The sequence below is a fragment of the Scophthalmus maximus genome, chromosome 3 (assembly GCF_022379125.1).
Source record: "Scophthalmus maximus strain ysfricsl-2021 chromosome 3, ASM2237912v1, whole genome shotgun sequence".
Lineage (NCBI taxonomy): Eukaryota > Metazoa > Chordata > Actinopteri > Pleuronectiformes > Scophthalmidae > Scophthalmus > Scophthalmus maximus.
The window spans coordinates 16,058,392-16,077,952 of NC_061517.1; the positions used below are offsets into that span (position 1 = coordinate 16,058,392).

Sequence of the window (19,561 nt, forward strand, 5' to 3'; positions counted from 1 at the left end):
GGTGATTTAATAATGTTTAGCTTTATGATGAGGTTGAGTGACCTGCAGTGATTTTGAGGCTTGTGTTTTTACTGGATTGAGTTAGAGAGGAAGATTTTTAAGCAATTCGAAAAAACTGTGCAAATTGGATTCAAATCTCCAGTGTCGGGAAGAACGCACAATCACAAGTCACAGCTTTAAAAAAAAACGGCAGGGGAATCAAATATCAGAATAATTACTGCTTTCATTACATCCTTGTAATAACAAATGTCGAACCAAAAATATATTTTGTAAAGAATGTTGACGTTTGATGTTCGCAATTGCATGCGGAGGTTAATACATGCTATCATCATTCCTACGTGCATAGGAACAGTAGGTCAATGTCTCCAAGGGGCCACTATGGGGCGCCAAAGCACTGTTGCCATTTTCCATAAAGAAACAGTCAAAAGAAGAGAATTCTTTATTGATCCCCATGAGGGAAATTGAAATACTACAGCAACACAAAGACGGAATGAGTACCTGTTTGAATAAGAATAGAATACAACATAATAAGAATAATACAAAATGGAATAAAAAATACAATAAAATTGAAATATATAGAACAATTAGACGTGACATATGAAAGAATTAGACGCAGAATCCAAGACGGGCTGGGCGACGTGTTCAATCAAGGTCACAACTGTGTGAGTCAAATCCACATGTTTTAAATGCATTTGCTTGCTCAAGGTACGAGTGGATAATCCGGATTGGGGAAGAAGAAGAAAAAACAACACAACAACTCCTGAGTCACAGTCACATGTTGCCTGTTAGATCCGAACAACGCAGCGCGCTGCTGCGGAGAAAGTCGCTTGTGTTGCTTCCTGAGGCCTCGCGCCTCCACCTGCGACCAGCGCTCCCATTCGACGCTCACCTGCGGTGACGTAGGCAGCCTGCGGACGGGGGCGGAAGTGGGCGAGGGAGCGAGAGGACAATGTGTGAGCAGGCGGAGGGGTGAGAGGAGCGAGAGGAGCGAAGCCCCCGGACAGTCCCCTCGCCTCCCCGCGACACGACCGAGTGCAGGTGAGGCCCGGTGGGGAACAACAGCTCGGGCCGAACTGCGTGTCACCTGCGCTACTGTTATTGCGAGTCGTGGGAATGTGAGTGAGGCAGACATTTTTCTTTTTCTTTTTTCCCCTCCGTCCCTATAATCCGCCTTTCGGCCAAGAGACTGAACAGAAAGAAAAGGGGGAGAGAAAAAAAACAACAACCTGGGAATTTGCTTTTCCGTTTTGTTAATACGTTCTAAATCTGCATTTACAGTCCCCACTGTCTGTTTTGAATTGTTACTGTAAGAATAATCTTTTTACAGGTTACATAGTGTACTTGTGTTTCTGCACTTGACCTTATGCACAGGACAGGTACTAAGAGTTGGGGGGGCTTGTAGTTTACGGGTGCACAGATTTGTTGGGGCAGGTCTTCATGTAATTTGTGCGTGGGTAAGTGCAGTGTGGGAGTGGGCGGTGAGTCGCGGGTCGACTCCCTTCTTATTAATTTGAGGACTGACACAACCGACTGCTGAGCGTGTGAGCAGGGAGTGGGCTCATGGGACAGGCTCCCTTCTCCGGTGGGAAGAGATGTGGGAGCCCCACTGTAGGTCACTGCTGGTATTTGAGGGTCGTCTGTAGTCGCCCTGCCTTTTCCCCTCGTCTCCATTTAAGGTGCTAGTTTGTAGTTTGAGCTCATTTGTGTCAAGGCTGTTGTCTCTCTCTCCTCCTCAGACTCCTCCAATGTTGTAGGTGCTTGAAGTGATCCGGAGACCTGGGCCGCCGCCGCGCCGCCGCACCAGGACGCCATGTCCCACAGCCAGTCAGCCAGTTGCCTGGGCGACCAGGCCCCTCTAATTCTGGAGAGCCAATTCTCCACAGAGCTGCACATATCTGAGCCGGGCGACGACTGCTGCCAGTCACAGAGCCCCTCCACACCCCAGTTTGAAATATCCCCACCCCAGAAAGATGAAGTAAACCGGCTCGTGGTGCCTCAGCAGGTGGTTTTGAGCACCCAGAGTCCCGCAGCACTAAAGGTCGGCACCAAACAGCTCATCCCCAAGAATTTAGCCACGGGAAGCCGTCCGAAAAACCGCCACCACACCACCGTGGTTACGTTCCCAGTGGGACTGGAGCACTCCAGCAGCGGGACCCGGATCCGACACTCCACCCAGGGGACAGACGTGTCCTGGGAGGACTATGACAGCGATGGAGATGGTTTCTCTTTGAGGAGCAACCGCAGGAACAAGTCGTACCGAGCAGCAGTGACCAGCCTGGATATTGATGCCATAGCGTCGGGACGAGGGGCTGAAACCCTGCTGAAACCTGTCAGAGAGGACAGAGCACCCAGTCCCGGGCCAGCTCGCAGCCCCGGACGCAAGGTGAATATGCCGAGGGGTTGGGGCTCGAAGGGCAGCGTTGCACCCTGTCCATTAACCACAGACTCATAGTAATTTGAATAGAATTTGATGTACAGTTGTCTAGTTAAATATATGGTGAATAGAGACATTTGTATCCATTTATCTGTTGGATATTAGCCTGTGAATATTCCATGATGAGGGGTCCTTTTCCAGCAATGAAGTAATCTACATTTGAGTTAAATTTTACTTAATGTAGAAATCATGTTGGTCTTGCAGCATTTTTTTTGATTTTGAGCCAAACGGGCCAATCGAAAGAATGATGTTGATTTCGCTGCCAGCATGTTGTTCAGATGAAAGCAGAGCCCAGCTGAGAGCGTTTTGTTTTTTTCTTGTGGTCTCACAGTCAATAGTGTTTTGCGGTGACCTCTGTCGAATTCTCCTTTAGTCATGGGGATGAAGGCAACTGTTTCCAATCTGCCAGACCAGTGCTAATGTTGAGTAAGAGTTCATAGGTTTTTTACCAGATTATAATTCCTTAACAAATCCCACATTTAAGGATTGAAAGAAAGAAGCAGTGCTGAAGTGCTGAAGAGAGAATGAGATGTTGTTGGGAGAGAAAAAAAGGAAGGAAGGAAAAACTGAATGTGACTGTTCAACAAGTATTCCACAGTGATAAACTCCGGCTGCGCTGCTGTCTCCCCTCTAGCGAACCCTGGGGCGAAAGAGGAACCACAAGCAACGCGGATCCTTCAAAGACGGTATGTTCACCCGTGTGTCACTCTGTCCACGGCTCTAAATGTAACTGCAGAACCACAAATAGCTGGGAAATAACAATGACGTCTGGTGATGTTTTTTTTAATTTATTTGAAAGGAATTATGTGTTGTAGAATTTCTCAGCATTGACTATGTTCCCTGGCGAACTTTGCTTGATATGTGGATGCCATAATGTCCATGCCATAGTTCAGAAAAGATCCCTTAAGGCAACAGGGGAGGACTGAGCAGGTAATCGTTCTCTCTGAACCCTCCGGCATGCTGAATGTCTGTCGAGTCTTGAATGTGGTTGTTTTTGTCCTGTGACACACTTCGTTTTTATATGGTATTTTTCAGTTGTGATTACACTTGGGAAGTGTCGACTGAGGAATTGTCTGTCCATTTATAGAGCTGATAGCTCGCAGGACAAAAATGGTCCTGACTGAAATTACATTAATACAATCTTTTCTGCTGCTTTTTTGGTCCACAAGGAATGTTTTGGACTGCTCTCAAAAATGTTAGCTGCAAGAGAGTTATCATCCAAGAAAAATGTATTAATTTATTGAAATCATCAATTAAAAATCTTGCACCTGTATCATTTAGAGTATCAAACCTATTCACCAACTTTATGGTCTCTGTATCACTCTGTCACTAAAACAATTTCAAACTAATTCACTGTCAGCTTTTTTCTAGAAGTAGGCATCCTCACCTCCCTTGTATAATTCTCAAATTCGCCCATATTATTATGAATTGACAGATTTAGACAGTCAGTTTAGCTATTTTATGACATTTTTTATCCTTTAAACTGTGCATGTAATGAATAATGTGATCTGAAAAAAAGTCATGTGAATCCAAATTGCAAAACCATCGCACACTGAGACTGAAGTGATAGGAAGTAAAGTGGTGTTTGATGATGTCGCTGCGAAACCACAGCCACACCGCAACTCTACCAGGAGATCCGTGAGCGAGGGCTGCAGTCCACCAACCAGGATGAGATGCTGGATGACTTTGTGGTGGTGGAGCCACCTGTGGAGGACCAGGCCATCATAGTGAAGAACTACCGGCCAGCACAACTCACCTGGAGCCAGCTACCTCAGGTAAACCTCAAAGCGTGAGCATCCGCGTAAACAGAATCAAGTGCAGCCTCCGAGGTTCTGCAAAGGCGTTTGAATGAACAATGGTCACGATTAAACAAGTTTTATATAAACCATTCATCACATGCTTTGATAGTGTTCTGACAGCCAGTGTGCTGGCTTAAAAAGATGTTCTTACTTGCTCTTTCACCTTTATTTTGTTTAAAAGGCGGCAATATCAAAGCTTACAGTCTTACGCTGCTGCTTAAGCTCCCATAGTCCATGGCCTTGTGTGAAAGAGTCTGCTGTAGATGTCAGAACATCCACTGAACCTGTCTGACAAGTATTTTCTTTTCAAAACATTTTCACACAAATCTTTAACATCTTTGTTTTCCTTTTGTGTCTCCTGTAAAGGTGAAAGACACCAGTATCCTGACCCTGGTCTCAGCTAAGGAGAGAAAGAGACAAGAGGTTAGCGTGCGTGTGTGTGTGTGTGTGTGTGTGTGTGCGTGTGTGCGTGTGTGTGTGCGTGCGCGTGTGTGTGCGCGTGCGCGTGTGAGTGCGCGTGTCTGTGCGTGCGTGCGTGCGTGCATGTGCGCGCGTGTGTGTGTATGTGTGTGTGCGCGCGTGCATGCATGCTAAAATAATTCAACAAATGGATTTTCTTTAGAATGAAAATTTTACTTTGGAGGGTATTTACAGATCATTGACTTTTGGAGCTGATAATTTGATCGGAAATGTGATATGTGATATCATATCATAAGTTACGTCATCAAGAAGTCAGAAAATGATGCATAGTTTAAATAGATTATAGATACAAAACATATTTATGATCAAATGGTAGGAATGCCATCATCTTGACGTCACCATGAAGTCAGAAAATGTAAGCCATATAGTGTAGGAAAGCATTTACTTTTGCAACCAATGAAATGAGAGTCACAATCTTTACGCTCTTGGAAACAAGTTCAAACTTTTCAAACTCCGAGTTTTACTCGGAAATGAAGGGACGCACTGAGCAGAAATGGAAGTTCCTTGACAGACTGATGCCGTCTATATATTGTCACACTATCTGGGGGTGGATTTCCCCTTCGCCCGTGTTCATGAGCAGTCTAACAGGAGATATGTCAATAGCAAAGGTTTCGCCCATGTGTGCACTATAATAAAGCCACACCCTGCCAGTGTAATCACACTCAGCTCCGCCCCTGAGCTGCTGCTTGGGTCAACGTATTTGGGTCCAGAATTGTAGCTCTCCATGGCAGTTTCATTTTAGGCATACGAAAGCATTTGTGCAAAATTCTGGGGTTGGGGAACTAAGATTAGCTAGGAGATACTGCTCTTCTCCTGGGCACCCTGTAATATAAGGAAAATCCCTCTTCTTTAGTTCGGACTGAGCGGAACTCTACCGGTTTCACCATGCACAAACAAATGATCTGGCCCTTTGGTCACTTAAACCACCCTTTGACCACAATCAGCACTAACCCGTCATTACAGAATGTTTATAGTGTAATACAGGAAGAACCACTGTACCTTGGACGCTGCCACAAATCAACCACTGCTGATGTGTCATCCACTTCTGCACCTATTTTCTTGTCTGGTGGTCTGTTTTTGTCATTTGTATCATTGGCAAACCACAGCTCTATGTAGAGAGTCTAACATTGTAAATATCAAACTTCACTCAATATTAAATCCCAGATCCGTCATTATCGTCCCAATATTCAACGGATAAAAGGATACATTTGTCGTACAGGACAGTGAAGATGCAGAATAAGAAAGAACCAGAACTCTATTACTGCTTTGCTCTTTCCACCAAACACAAAACCCGAAGTGGAATGCAAAAAGGATGGGCCATTTTGCTGGATGTTGTCAAAGGGAATTCTGGGTAATGTAGGAAATCACTAAATCACACGGGAGGAAAAAGAGTGGATGGAATATTAGGTCATGAAAAAAGGTATGAAAAACTCACATGACATGATGACATACTATGAACTCAGCAGGGTGAGTTTTTCCTTCTTTGTTGTTTTTCAAGGTTAAAACTGAAATAAATGCACATGTTGTCGGCGTGCGCTCATTTCTCCGCGGTCATGTTCACAGGCCATCTTTGAGATAATCACCTCGGAGCATTCGTACCTGCACAGCCTGGGCATCCTGGTACGCCACTTCAAGGAGAGCGAAGCGCTGAGGAAAACGATGACGGTCACGGAGCACCATCACCTCTTCTCCAACATCTCCGTCATCCAAAAAGTCAGCCAACGGTGGGCACGGCGTTCTCACTGTCTCACTTGTGTGAGAGGGATGTTGTAAAAAAAGAAAAGAAAAGAAAAGGATCTGATTATGCCATTAGTGTGTGAAGCTGTGAACTAGGCGGATGGTTTATCTGCATACAGTATCTGCTGTACTTTAAATTGAACTGCACTTTAGTGTTGTTGTTGTTTTTTTCTTTACATGTAGTTAAATACATTATATTCCCACTGATTTCACAACCTCAAGTGGAAAATGGGTCGATCAAAAGTTCAGGGTAGAGTATTTGCCGATAGCATGTCTGTAGTATCCTGTAGGCTCCCTCGACGTGTTTAGACATGCTAACCAAACGGGTTCTGCTGCCTGGCGGCTCTTGAGAGGTATTCCTGGCTTTTAGATGATAATGTGTCAGAGAGAGAGAGCAGCCCGTGTTGCACACCGCCGCCTTGGTTATTTTGAATGAAAGCGGATCCACTTCTCGCAGCGAGAGAGGACGTGTTTGTCTGTCTCCGATCCTCCAGTTGTAAAACAGGATCAGTCAAACTCAAAGGCTTGTAGTACGACAGCTCTGTGTTTTGAATGCGTGTCCTGTACTTGTTTCCTGGGTTGGGCTGTTTTTTTAGGTATCATTTTCCTCTTGTTTCTTAAAAAGGCGCTTCGCACGGGCGGGGCTGGAAGTCATTCAGGCCAGTCAAGTCAGAAGGGACCGCCTGGGCCGGCGTGATATAGTAAAAAATAAGATTTTACATAAGTTCAGTGTTTAAGTATATTGGGAGCTTGAGATGATCGGCCTGCGTGCTTTCAGCTATTGTCCTGAAGTTCACATTTTTCAGAATCCACTGAGGCGAATGGAGAAGGAGGTCTTTTGTTTCAGGAGAACCATTTCCTCCTGCGATACAACAGTCACAAACATCATTGCAAACAACATTCTCAACAGGGACACACACACATGTAAACAGACACTAATATAATAGGTTTATCTGACCATCATGGATTTGGAAAAAGCTAGAGCTTCTGGTTTATTTAGATTGTCATAACTGACTTGAAATACTCCATAACGGTGATGTATCCATCTGAATATTGATAGTGCAAGTGTGCCATTATCCTGTCCTGAAATGTCATACCTAACATACTCCTCACACCGCCGTGTGTATCCTGCTCAAGTAATTAGTCTGGGGGAGGAAAACCAACCACCTTTCCTTTTTTTCTTTTTTTTCTTTTTTACAAACCTCCCCCTCTCTCTGTCCCTTTTCAGGTTTTTCGAGGACCTCGAGCGGCGCCACTGTGACAACCCAGTGATCCGGGACATTAGCGATATTGTTCAGAACCACGGCGCCCACCACTTTGAGCCGTACATCGTCTACTGCTCCAATGAGACCTTCCAGCAGAGGACACTGCAGAAGCTGCTGTGAGTAGCAGAGCAAACCGGTGACATGCTGTTGAGTTTGTGCAGTAACACACGGCGGGACAGGCTAAACTTCCCTCCTTCTTTTGTGTCTCCAAGGACCAGTAACACTGCGTTCAAAGAGGCCCTGAACCAAATTGAAGGGAGCAGTGAATGCGGCGGCCTCCCCATGATCTCTTTCCTCATCCTACCCATGCAGCGAGTAACCAGACTGCCGCTGTTGCTGGATGTTAGTTTAACCTTTACTCTCTTACATGCACAGCTTTCGAACCTAATTGTGAAGCAACGCCTTTTTCCCAGCAGGTCCATGCCTGTCGAATAAGGCACATACAAACAATACAACAATCCCTACCTGTCCATACTTTTGGTTGAAGAAAAAGTCAAATACAGCTTGTGTAACAAAAGATAGCACAAAGGCACATAAGAAATCCCTTCAGAAATCATATCATTTTACAACAAACAAGTGATGGACAAATGTGAAACGTACAAATTCAACTGCCCCATAGTTTCAAATCCTGTCCCTTTGCGGTCTAATAGGAAAAGCTTTCTTTTCCGTTTTAGATATATCATAATTAATGTCGATCTACTCATCAATTGTTGGTACTTTTGAAGTCACTTTGTAGTAAAATCTTTTCTTCCAGCAGCACTATGTGACTTTAGAGGAAACAGTTTCTGAAGGTAGAACTCCCAAACAGGTTCTCAAGTTTAAATAGAACATCGAGCTGGAGAACGTTTTGCAAAACGACTGTAACTATAAGATCCAGAAGCTGGACAGTTAATTATTATGACGAGAAAAGAACAAAACTCTCTCCATGAAGCTGAACATGAAGTTTCCATTCTAGTTTATACAAATTCACCCCTTCCTCCACAAGTGTACTAAGGTTTCCCGTCCTTTTTGCTTTACATACAATGAGTTTCACTTAACATCGTCATCACAGTTTTGATGATGTCTCTATGAAGACTTTTAGCACAATATTCTCTAGATTCTTTTGCTAATTCCTAACATTCCATAATATAATAATAATAATTGATTAATAATAATATTTAAGTCAGGCTGTATCTTCAGGTTTTGAAAAACGACAACGTTTTCCCGAGGAGATTAATAAATGAATTATTATGATGCATGTAAAAGTTTAATTCATGTATCTTTTCTTTTGTTTTTTGGATTGGCATTAATGAATAGGCTATATTTTTTTATAGGAACCCTAAAATCCTCTGATGACCCCCTCCCCTGTGTTCATGGCAAATGTATATGAGTTAATAGACTGCTCACATTTCATAAAGGTCGCCCCTTTACGTCAGTCTCATTGAAATATGCTTTTGTCACATTATCTTCTCATACTTTAACTGTATTCATCTTTATTAAAAAAATGTGTTAAGAGGCAACGACTGAAATCAGAAAGCATTATTTCTTATGTAAGTGTCACATCATAGAGACACATTCTGTGTATATGTGCACAACTACAACTTTGCATCTACAGTATATGTGCATATACTGTATACACTGCTAGAGCCTCCACAAGTAAATAACTTTCATGCCTTTGTTTTCTCCTTGTAGACAATCTGCCAGAAAACTCCCGACAAGACAGCAGAGTACTTTGCTGCCGTTTGGTCACTGCATGCCATCAGCAAGGTAGAGATTCTCAGAACGGCTCGGCTGTGTGCTGTATCTCCACTCCTTCTGAAGTGGCCACAGTAAAGCAGACTTGGTTGTTGATTTGTTGTTGAAGGACATGATCATCATTAATTGTCATTGTTGCGATGGCTCGCTCAACAGTTGGTCAAGAGCTGCAACGACGGAGCATTGCGGATGGAGAGGACGGAGCAGATGTACACCATCCAGAAACAGATGGATTTTGGTAAAATCAAGGTAAGAGCCGAAACACGTTTCTGGAAAAAAGACACCCTTGACATATTTGATCAAATGTTGGCTGCGTTTATAGATATGATCTGCTGCAGAAGACAACAACTTGGCCCAGTTTGCTTCCATGAAAAATCTTGCGTCCCCACAGCCATTTCCCCTGGTGTCGTCGTCGCGGTGGCTGAAGAAGCGTGGCGAGCTGGCCGTCTGCACCGAGGAGCTCAGCATCTGGAGGGCTTTCAGCAACAGGAGCTACTACCTGTTCCTCTTCAACGACGTACTGATCATTACCAAGAAGAAGAGGTCAGTGGGCCGAGAGTTGGTTATGAACGATTAATCCCTTCAATTTGTAAAATGATATTTCTTTGAAAAGGGGTTGTAGTATTCCCGTATGGTACGGCGTCAACGTATTCAGACATTGAGACACAATCTAATAGGATCACTTAAGATGCCTTTAGCCTCCTGTAATATAATGGTGAGTACATTAGAAACAAGGAAACCAGGGCAGGAAGTGTGCTATTCATGTTTCTTGTTAGTGTTTAATGGTCATAGTGTTTTGTGACTTTCTAGCCTTACGGCTTCTTTCACTAGAAAAAAAAGAAACCACTTTCATTTTAGAACAAGAGAACTCAGAGAGCGCAGACCTCCGCCAAGGCTGAGCAATGCCCCACATACAGTATATGCTGTTTCTCTTTCCCAAATAAACAATTCCTGGATCCCTGTATGGATCCCAAATTTGAATCACCAGTTACCATGGCTGAGATTCATCTTTGATAAAAAAAACTTTCATGCAAATCTGTCCGTAACTTTTTAAGTTATCCTGCTTACGAACGAACCGTACCATACACATGACCTGCTTGGCGGAGAAGACGAGTAACCTTGTTAGAACCAGGGGCTAAATGAGACAAACTTCAGAAACAGAACCAGCTTAAGGAGCATTTTCATGGACTTTGCCGTTTCTTTCCCGGCGACTCCCGCGGACTCTTAAGTAGGTCCAGCTGCTGGCCGGCAGGGAACATGAGGAACGAGACAGGAGGGGAAGGGGACGGAGAGAGTAAGGATGTGGTGCGTGCATACTTGAGATTCTTCAATCTTGCATTCGACATGTCAGCTCGACTGACTACGGCGTCTCTGTTTTGAGTTAAGGGGGGAACCAAACAATGTGTGCTCAGAGGAAAGACCGAGCCACAACACTGGAGGGATTTTGAGGGCTGCGAAGATGACACTGTGACCCGTTCTTTAGCCGATGATATGTAGCAAATGCTATTAGCTGATAGTCATGTGTTGGATACAAAAACACGGCACTATGCGACACTATGACTTGCAAAAATTGTCTTTTAAAGTTGTTGTTTTCTTCTGTGAATGTTGCTGCATGTTGCAGCAGCATGATACAATTTGTCCGGTTGAAAAGCTCAAAATTGAAATAAATCAGTAAAAAGTGTTTGTACATCCAGTGAGGAGAGCTTTGTGGTGATGGACTACGCCACTCTGGAGAATGTGGAGGTGGAGGTCGGGGAGGAAGTCGAGGGGCGGATGTCTCCGCCTGCAAAGAACAGCTCTCATCACCATCTTTCTTTCAAACTGCTGATGAGCAAGAACAACGAGGGGAGATCGGAGCACATCTCGCTGATGGCCGAGTCCAGGTACTGATGCGCACACCTTCCATCGGCCACCTGCTCTGTTCAGTTTGGGTCTTTCAAGTGGGAATTTATTTTTTGAAAACACAAGATTTGAGTATACGATACTTCTGTGTTGCTGTCACATTTTGGTTTATGCCTAAATAAATTGAAGGTGGTCTCTGGGAAACCTCTGTCCTCTATTCCCATTGAATGACCTAGAAAGGGTGGCTGACAGCTTGTGTCTGACTCCCTCTGCTGACAGAAGTCTGAATACCAGCCTAAACAGCTCCAATGCATTGGTTCATTCACATGAAACACCTTTGCTTGTCCTCACATGTACAGTGGACTAAGCTGCGTGGGGCGTCGTGTTCACCGCTTCTTTTTTCTGTCTCGGTTGCCAAGGGTGGACCGTGCTCGCTGGATAGTTGCTCTGATGGAGCAGAAGAAGGCAGGTGACTTCATCTGTACAGAAGGTAAGTCAACGCGCTGTATCTGCAAAGAAGTATATCATTATTTGAAGTACACGAAACATTATAACAGTGGCCCTTTTTTGTCATGTTAGGTGTAATATTTAAAAGTGCCAACTTATGACATGTCTGTCCTCTTACCTTTTCATGTGTCTATGTTTAATTTGTGGAAGCCTTCGGTTGGGAAATGCAGTTGAGCAGAAAACAGATGGTTCACATTCAGTTTCCATTTCAAACGAGTCTGCAACTATTTAACATGCAGACTTATTCCCACACCTGCAATGCTGCTCCCATTTTTGATGATAAACGATGATAAAAAATGAGCCTAAAATTTTCAATCAACTTTTAAATTTGAATAAGAAAAAGGTCCAGGTTAATACAAAGTACAAATGTTTTCACTTTGTGATGATAGATTATTGAACATTAGCAAAAATGGAAGTTCTATTAAATATGAAATCTCCCAACAACTGCTAAGAGGTCTGAACACCTCACACAGCACTAGCTTCAAGACATTACAAATGGAGCAATAATTCAGATCCCAGCCCTCTGTCTAATTTCTCTACGGGCCAAATAAGACGAAATCACACGGTATGTTTCAATTGAAGCAGTGATCTTTTTCATCTGAATGCACATCTACCATCACGCTGGCAAAACTCACAATGGCTGTTTGTGAAATGGCTCTTGCTAAGAGAATGTGTGCCTCTGTTTTCATATTTGTTATCAAGGGGTGTGTCTTTCTAGGGAAAATGACTCATCCCAGGAAGTAATGGCATGGGCTTTAGAGTTCAGCAGTGTGGCACAGGATGTGTTTTTACAGTAAAAACAGGAAGAAGTATTGAAAACTGAAACGTAAAAATCCAGTAAAATGAACCAAAAAATTGGTTTTATTCACTTCATAGCATTATGTGAATGTGTTTAAGGTCGACCACAGTACGAGGCCACCAAAGCCTACATGCCGAGGGAGCCAGATGACCTGGGGCTGCGGCAGGCTGAGCTCGTCATCGTCCTGCAGACAGAGGAAGGTGAGGACCCGGTTGTCACTGCCTGTAAAACAATTTGAAAAGTTGGACCCTCGGGGCTCGGTCAGTGTCCCTTTAAACTAACTTGTCTGCTCTTCCTAGCCATGTGCTATGGGGAGAGAATGCGAGACGGAGAGAGAGGCTGGTTTCCTACCAGCTGTGCCACAGAGATCACCAACCCGACTGCCATGGAGAACAACGTGCAGCGTATGAAGCGCCTGCGCAAAGAGACAAACGTCTGACCGGCTCGTTGACCGTACGTGCACATCAGGATGGCGTGATGCTTGTCTTGTTTGTCAAGACTGCATTGCTGATGAATTACATTGGACACAGGAATATGATAAATTTCTGTAGCTGTGGTCCAGAATTCCTTTACCAACAGACTGAAATCCATTTTCTAGGATGTATAAAGCTTAAAGTGGCCATTAATCCCGGCCTGGTGCTCCAGTGGTATGTGTACAACTGGACCATGAAGTGGTTTGGGTTTGAGTCCAGCCAGCGTCCATTTTTCATGTTGCTGTTAGACCATCCAGAGAAATTACACCAGAAACATTTTCATTGAGGTGTTTTTGTTCACCTACCCTCTTACTGCAGCCAGTATATCTTGCAGTGGCAGGACTCATCGGCCAACAGAGGACATTTCACAAGTTGTGCAGCACCACACAGTTGTCCCTGTTGGTGCAGTTGTAAATGTTTTCTTACTGGCTGTAGTGAATAACTAGCCTCTGATGCAGCCTACAGTTTTATTTCTAATCTAGGAGGTACAATTTTTTATTCTGTCAGCATACAGTATAGTATGAGAAGTGGCATGCTACAAATCATGTGTCTGTTTCCCACACTTTGCTTTCAGCAGTCTCGTCACCTGATCCTTACTTGGAACTTGGGGTCAGGTAGCGCTAAACAATGGTTACATGTCTTTGTCAATTAAAGATATTGTCTGCGTTTCTTTGTTACCAAAGTTTTGGTGAACATTTGCTAACATTTGTTTAATGATAGACGACTGTTCCATTGTCACATCTAGTTGATTAAACAACATTAACAGCAACATGAGAGCTTCTTGGGCTAAAATAAATGAAAAAACCCTCAACTCTTGATTTAAACGTCAACTCGCTACAGTTTGTGCCATTAAACAGAGCCTGTATAAATGATAAGAAAATAAATAAAATCACCACTGGAGACAGTTTTCCTGGTTTCTGGACTTTTATTTGAGCTTGCATTTTGTTAAAATGTTTGAATACATAAAAAGTTATTTAAAAATGTCAAACTGACCAGATATCAAATTCCATTTTTTTCTTTAAAAACCATTTGGTGTAAAAACTTAGGACAGATTTAGAAAAACATTTGCTGTTTCCCCAAAACTTTTTGTAGCTGTCACATAAAAATAATGGAAAAAAAACAAGTCTGCATAGATTCTGCAGGCAATCGGTGGTAATCTGGTCAAATGCGTGGTGCAAGCTTGTGACGTTCGTCAAGTCAAATCTTTATTGCTCAGATCTTTTTTGATGTTTCTTGTTGACAAAAAAACTGCAAAAGAAGAAACATTTGCAAATTAGTTTATATGTAGGATGAATTGTCATTTAGCTTGCCATGTAATGAGCTGCTTGAAAATGTGCAGAATTACCAGATACTAATCATATAGAATGTCACACTGCTTTATCAATCCACTGCATTACCTCATCCATTTCCCAAGCAAAATGACAGTACAAATGACAAGGTAGGCAGTCTAAAAAATTTTTTTTACTGTCGGCCCGAGACGTAGAATGTAAATCAGAATCTTTGAGCAGCTAAAGATACAGATCAGTCTTTAAGAGGCTGTGGACTCACCCGGACGATGGTAAAAGATGGTAGGTGCCGGTGGGCAGTTTGCTCTCTACTCAGCCCCACCCTGCTGGGCCTCGGGAGCGGACGTTTTCTCTGCAGGTGGGTCACCTCCTGTCTTGGCCTCCTTGGTCTCCGGGCCGGGTTTGCCATCAGTCTGTTGGCGTCTGCGGCGGTAGTTGAAGTTGCGGCGGTAGCGACGCTGACGGGGCTGTTGGTCTTGACCACCTTCTTCTCCCCGATTCTCCTTGTCCTCCTCGCCGTCCCGCACCGGTCTGGGACGGGGTGGACCCCTGATGTGAATAAAAGAGAACCGAACATCAAACATGAAATAAGCAGTGACAAGAGGTGGAGGTGTCATGCAAAGAATATACAATCCATCGAGACAAGGTACAATTTTTTTGTGTGCAAGACAAAAATGTATGTCAGTCAAATTTGGATGCACAGCCGCAATTTGAGGTTACACTGCAATAAAGGGAGAGCTTCTTTGCCCCAAACAGGTGGCATTTATTATTATTCAAATGATCTACTGAGAAGATACATTTCATTTGATGGACTTGAGAATTGGGTCCAGATAAGCCAATGTCTTAACTCTCCCATTATCGCAGCACTGCGTCAATGAAGCCCACATTCAAACCTTGGTGTGAACCTTGGTCTGAAGCCTCTGTAGTAGTTCTGCCTCGCTGGTTTGTTGCCCTGGTCTGGCCCGCCCTGGTTCTCATCACCCTCACCTCCCTGAAAGCAAACACACCAAACAGCAATTGACACGCAGCTTTTTCTAGAGTACATAGGCAAACAGACTCTAGAACATTGTGGAGTCGTCAGTCATAATGGAACTGGCCAGTGTGGCCTATTTGAGTGTGTTTGCAAGATTTTGGCCAGACCCCCGATACACCAATATTGATTGTTCACAACCACGTGAGTATTAGAGAGGAGAGTGTTTCGAGTCGAGTATGACATCAACACATAAGGGTCCCGAGTTTTTTACGGGATAGCTGGGTGCCTGTTTCAGGACAGTAGCCCTGTGACGGCATACCTCAGACATCTCTCCACGTGGTGCGTTGGTATATGGGGGCCGGCGGCCGTAGCGTCTACCTACAAAGTATGGTGGGTAGCGCCGTCTGCCAGGGTAAGCGGGTCTGCGTTGCGGCGGCTGCGAGTCTCCTTCAGGGGCACTCTCTCCCCCTTCTCTGCTGCCTTTGTCACGACCTCCGCTGGGAGGCTCACCCTCTCCGTCACTCTGGTAGTTCTCTGGATATTCTCCATTACGGGGAGGGCCCCTCCTTCGGGGATAGCGCCTGTAGCGGTTCCTGTCAGCGGCATACTTGCTCCCCTGGACTGCAACGCCTCCTGGGCCGGTGACATTTGCTGCTTCTGCTCCCTGTGCACAGCAGGATTTTTTTATTTAAGAAATGTATCTACTCAAATTAATGATCTACAATAACAATTCATAGGGTGCATTTTTTAGAAACTGCAAATTAAAATTAGAACTTGGCACCGAGTCAACAGAGCAAAGTTTACCTTCTCTCCCTCAACTACATCAAACTCCACAGTTTCTCCATCTCCAACACTGCGAAGGTATTTCCGTGGGTTGTTCTTTTTGATGGCTGTCTGTAAACAATAAGAGTTCAGCTGTGAGATTTGACAATATTTTTTTGAAATACAAGAAAAGAAAGAAAATGAAACTACCTACAACTTACCTGGTGTACAAAAACGTCCTCTTTTGTATCATTCCTAAACAAAAGAGGAAAAACCACACTTGGTTACATCTCGTTGGCAGTATCCAGCTGCCCCCAGAATGCAATGATGCATCTTTACACGGGACCAAAAACACTGAAGCAAAAGGTTTAAGGATTAACAACAGTGTGGAGACCGGCAGACAAATCGTCTGGTTAGCTTTGTAAGCAAATCAAAGCCATAATAGGATTGGGAATGTTCCTCCCTTCACTCTCAGATGATATCACGGGGTCCACTTACCTATTGATGAAACCATATCCATTCCTGACATTGAACCACTTGACTGTACCCAAGACTTTTGTTGCTGCAAAAGAGAAACAATAAACCGTGAATTATTGAGGAGGTTCACCGTCCGAGTCATTTGCCGACGTGAACACTGAAGATGGGATGCTGTGTGTAAATGAACAGCCTCTATGAGAGCTCCACGAGCCATCTGCTGACGACAGACAGTTGAGGAATCGAATAACAACAGATGATGACAAACTACCCACGGCCACATAATGTGGAAGATATATTTAACTCCCAACTGTCGCCCTTTTTATAGATGCCTATAGTTGGGAGTGCGCTGTGCCAGCTGCACCTGGTGTGACGCACGAGCGCGACTGTAAGCCGGCGACGACTAAAGCGCTTCTCGTGTGGATCCAACGACGCCGTGTAGCACTGTCGGTGCCCGTCTGGCGGAGTCGCAACGTGGTTGTGCAATGACACGGCAGCGCTGTGGTCGCGGACAGCACTCCAAAGTTCACCTCCCACAGACCTACTGCCCCATTTTAAGCCGCGCCGCTCACACGTGGTTGAGTCGCGCCCGCCCGGATGCGCTAGCAGGCAGCGAGCTCAGCTGCCCTGTTAGCATAGCTAACTGGGTCCCCACCATGTGGCTGGATTAGAGCCAGCAGGCGGAAATGACCGAAACACGTCATATAAACACTCACTGTGGTCGGAGGGTGCGCGAGAATAAAAACCAAAGGTGTCTTTGGTGTAAATGTCCTCCCTCAAACAAACACCCACATTGCGTAAGAAATCCGCGGAATCGACGGCGGACATTTTGAGTGGCCCCTTCAGCCGTGTAAATAGCTAACGTTAGCCGGCTAGGCTAACGCGGGTTGGTTAGCCGCCGAGCTACGGTCGCCGCTTAACGTAGCTAGGCCACAACGACAGCCCTTCAGTCGAGCCTAAATCGACGACAAATGACGGGAACGTTTGGATGTTTATGGAACCGGTTGGGTCGTGATAGTTGAGCCAACCGCCCTGGACCGAACTGCCGGTGTATTTCGGCTACTTTAAAGAAAACCACAGCACGGTGGGACCAGGCTCTGTCGTGTGAACAAAGGGACGGCCGGTAGCTAGCGTTAGCTTGCACTCGACGGCAGCGGTCGCCGGTTTTATTGAGCGCCGTGAAATAAGTTGGTTCGATCGCGATGTGCGCTTCGCCGTCGGAACTGCACAATAATTGTAACGTCTCCGCGTCAACCCCCGCCGCCTGACAGCCAACACGTTGGTTCGATGCCGACACTCGCGCGGACGTTCACACACGGTCCCCCGCGGACAGTTGGGATATCATGTACATCGGTCGTCCATGTGACGGCCGACCGGCAACATGGGAATCCGCGGTGGATACTGGACGTCAGGAGGCCGACGGACATGAGTGATTGCGGACTAATAAATTGCAGCACTTTTTATTTAGTTTATTAAACAATCACGTGCTCTCATACGAAGGCAAAATTCACCCCCACGACGCGCTGTTGGTAATTTACAACTGATATTAGACGCGTTACCATGCGGTGGTTAGGGGGCGAAGCTAGCACGGATGATCCGACCCGCCGTCCAACTGACATTTTACGACTAATGTTCCGATGGTTGACAGCGGAGGGAAATACATGTATTGTACTTGAGATAATACCCTAGAATCGTCATTAGGATTGAACTTTACAGACACCCCGCATGATACCGGAATTAAGCGGCAGAACGTTGAGCGGTTTTAATAAATCAACGTTCACTCGGCCCTTTGTTAATTTCCATCATGCTATGCTAGTTGAAGCATTATGTCGGATTGTCGTTAGTATCCCGCGGTTAAAGAGCCGACGAGCAGCTTGTTTGGGTTGACAAGCGCCGCATTAACGCATCTGCGGGGTCCCAGCCACGTTAGCTAACTGGCTAATTTCCCCTAGTCTTACCGATGACCTTCTTATCCCCCGCGGAAGCTGCTGCTGCCGGGCTGGATGGGCTCTCCGGGCTCTCCTCGTCGGCAGCAGGCTGCGGCGGTTGTTGTGTCTCGGCCTCGCTGCTCATGGTCACTACAGGTTGGTAATGGCTTCTGCCGGCGGTGGCTCTCTGCTATGTTTCCCGGTGCTAGATGGTAACCTGGGCCGGCGGTGGTGGGGGCTACTGCCTTGGGGCTCTCTGCTGTCCTCCTTCCGCTCCCGTTGCCGATCGAACTGGGCAGAGTGTGTAACTATGCCGAGCAATGTTCTCGGCCGGGGGCCCGCCCAACGACTCTTCCGATTGGCTGGGAGAGTTGACGGAAGCCAAAAGGCCGTCCTATTGGTTAAGCCAACTGCCAATTTCCTTTGATAGACGCAATGGCCAAAGATGATTGGCTTTGGGAGAATGTACCTGTTCACTTCCACCGCCCCTCGCTGATGTCAAAGCCAGACAGATAACCGTGACACTGTTGGAACGGAGTGTCTGCTTGTCTGCGTTATGAGAGTCTTTTGATGGATTTTAACATAGTGCACCAAAATATGATTACCATAATTGTTATGTGCCACATATGACATGGCGTCGTCAAGTCGTCCCAAAAGACACTGAAGGACTTTTGAGATATTTTCTTTTCATGTTTTTAATGTCAAGGGAAAGCAGGTGGTCACTTCATTTGACCTCTTGACATTTGCCCGTTGAGAATCACACAGTACCACCATGCCGTGGAACCTTTGGGAAGAGGGCTCACTGTGATGAGCAGCACAGAACATTAAGTTCTCACCAGCCCAGACACTCCAAAGTCAGCATATAGTCTACTGAAACAACTCAGACAACAATGAGTTCACTGTGAACAGAAGAAATCTGTGATTTATTTATTCATTGTCATTAAATTGTTATATATTATTGGCCCCCGATCAATAACTGACAGTTTTAGATAAAGGTCATCTTAGGACACGGCACCCACGGGGAACATCAACTACACTGTTCCTTCACAGTTTTCTACACCAAGCATG

General features: G+C 45.1%; 2 protein-coding genes across 4 annotated transcripts; one reads left to right on the forward strand and one right to left on the reverse strand.

The window, feature by feature from the left end:
* The first annotated feature begins 877 nt into the window (after positions 1 to 877).
* Positions 878 to 13,977, forward strand: arhgef16 (Rho guanine nucleotide exchange factor (GEF) 16). Of its 2 annotated transcripts, none has more exons than XM_035644648.2 (15): positions 878 to 1,115; positions 1,737 to 2,383; positions 3,069 to 3,120; positions 4,046 to 4,209; positions 4,600 to 4,656; positions 6,277 to 6,437; positions 7,679 to 7,831; positions 7,928 to 8,057; positions 9,387 to 9,461; positions 9,606 to 9,698; positions 9,841 to 9,992; positions 11,144 to 11,332; positions 11,711 to 11,781; positions 12,696 to 12,797; positions 12,897 to 13,977. In XM_035644648.2, the coding sequence occupies exons 2-15, from the start codon at positions 1,811 to 1,813 to the stop codon at positions 13,034 to 13,036; spliced, it is 2,112 nt and encodes a 703-aa protein (XP_035500541.2). In that variant the 5' UTR covers positions 878 to 1,115; positions 1,737 to 1,810; the 3' UTR covers positions 13,037 to 13,977. The 2 variants fall into 2 exon arrangements, with proteins under 2 accessions (XP_035500541.2, XP_035500542.2); XM_035644649.2 differs by having other exon boundaries at positions 879 to 1,038.
* Positions 13,976 to 18,805, reverse strand: ybx1 (Y box binding protein 1). Of its 2 annotated transcripts, none has more exons than XM_035644650.2 (8): positions 18,524 to 18,805; positions 16,590 to 16,653; positions 16,313 to 16,346; positions 16,134 to 16,223; positions 15,712 to 15,993; positions 15,250 to 15,347; positions 14,619 to 14,905; positions 13,976 to 14,318 (listed from the first exon to the last, which is right to left on the reverse strand). In XM_035644650.2, exons 1-7 carry the CDS (start codon positions 18,636 to 18,638, stop codon positions 14,665 to 14,667), a joined length of 924 nt encoding a protein of 307 aa, XP_035500543.1. In that variant the 5' UTR covers positions 18,639 to 18,805; the 3' UTR covers positions 13,976 to 14,318; positions 14,619 to 14,664. The 2 variants fall into 2 exon arrangements, with proteins under 2 accessions (XP_035500543.1, XP_035500544.1); XM_035644651.2 differs by having other exon boundaries at positions 15,262 to 15,347; positions 18,524 to 18,804.
* Between the last annotated feature and the right edge of the window lie 756 nt (positions 18,806 to 19,561).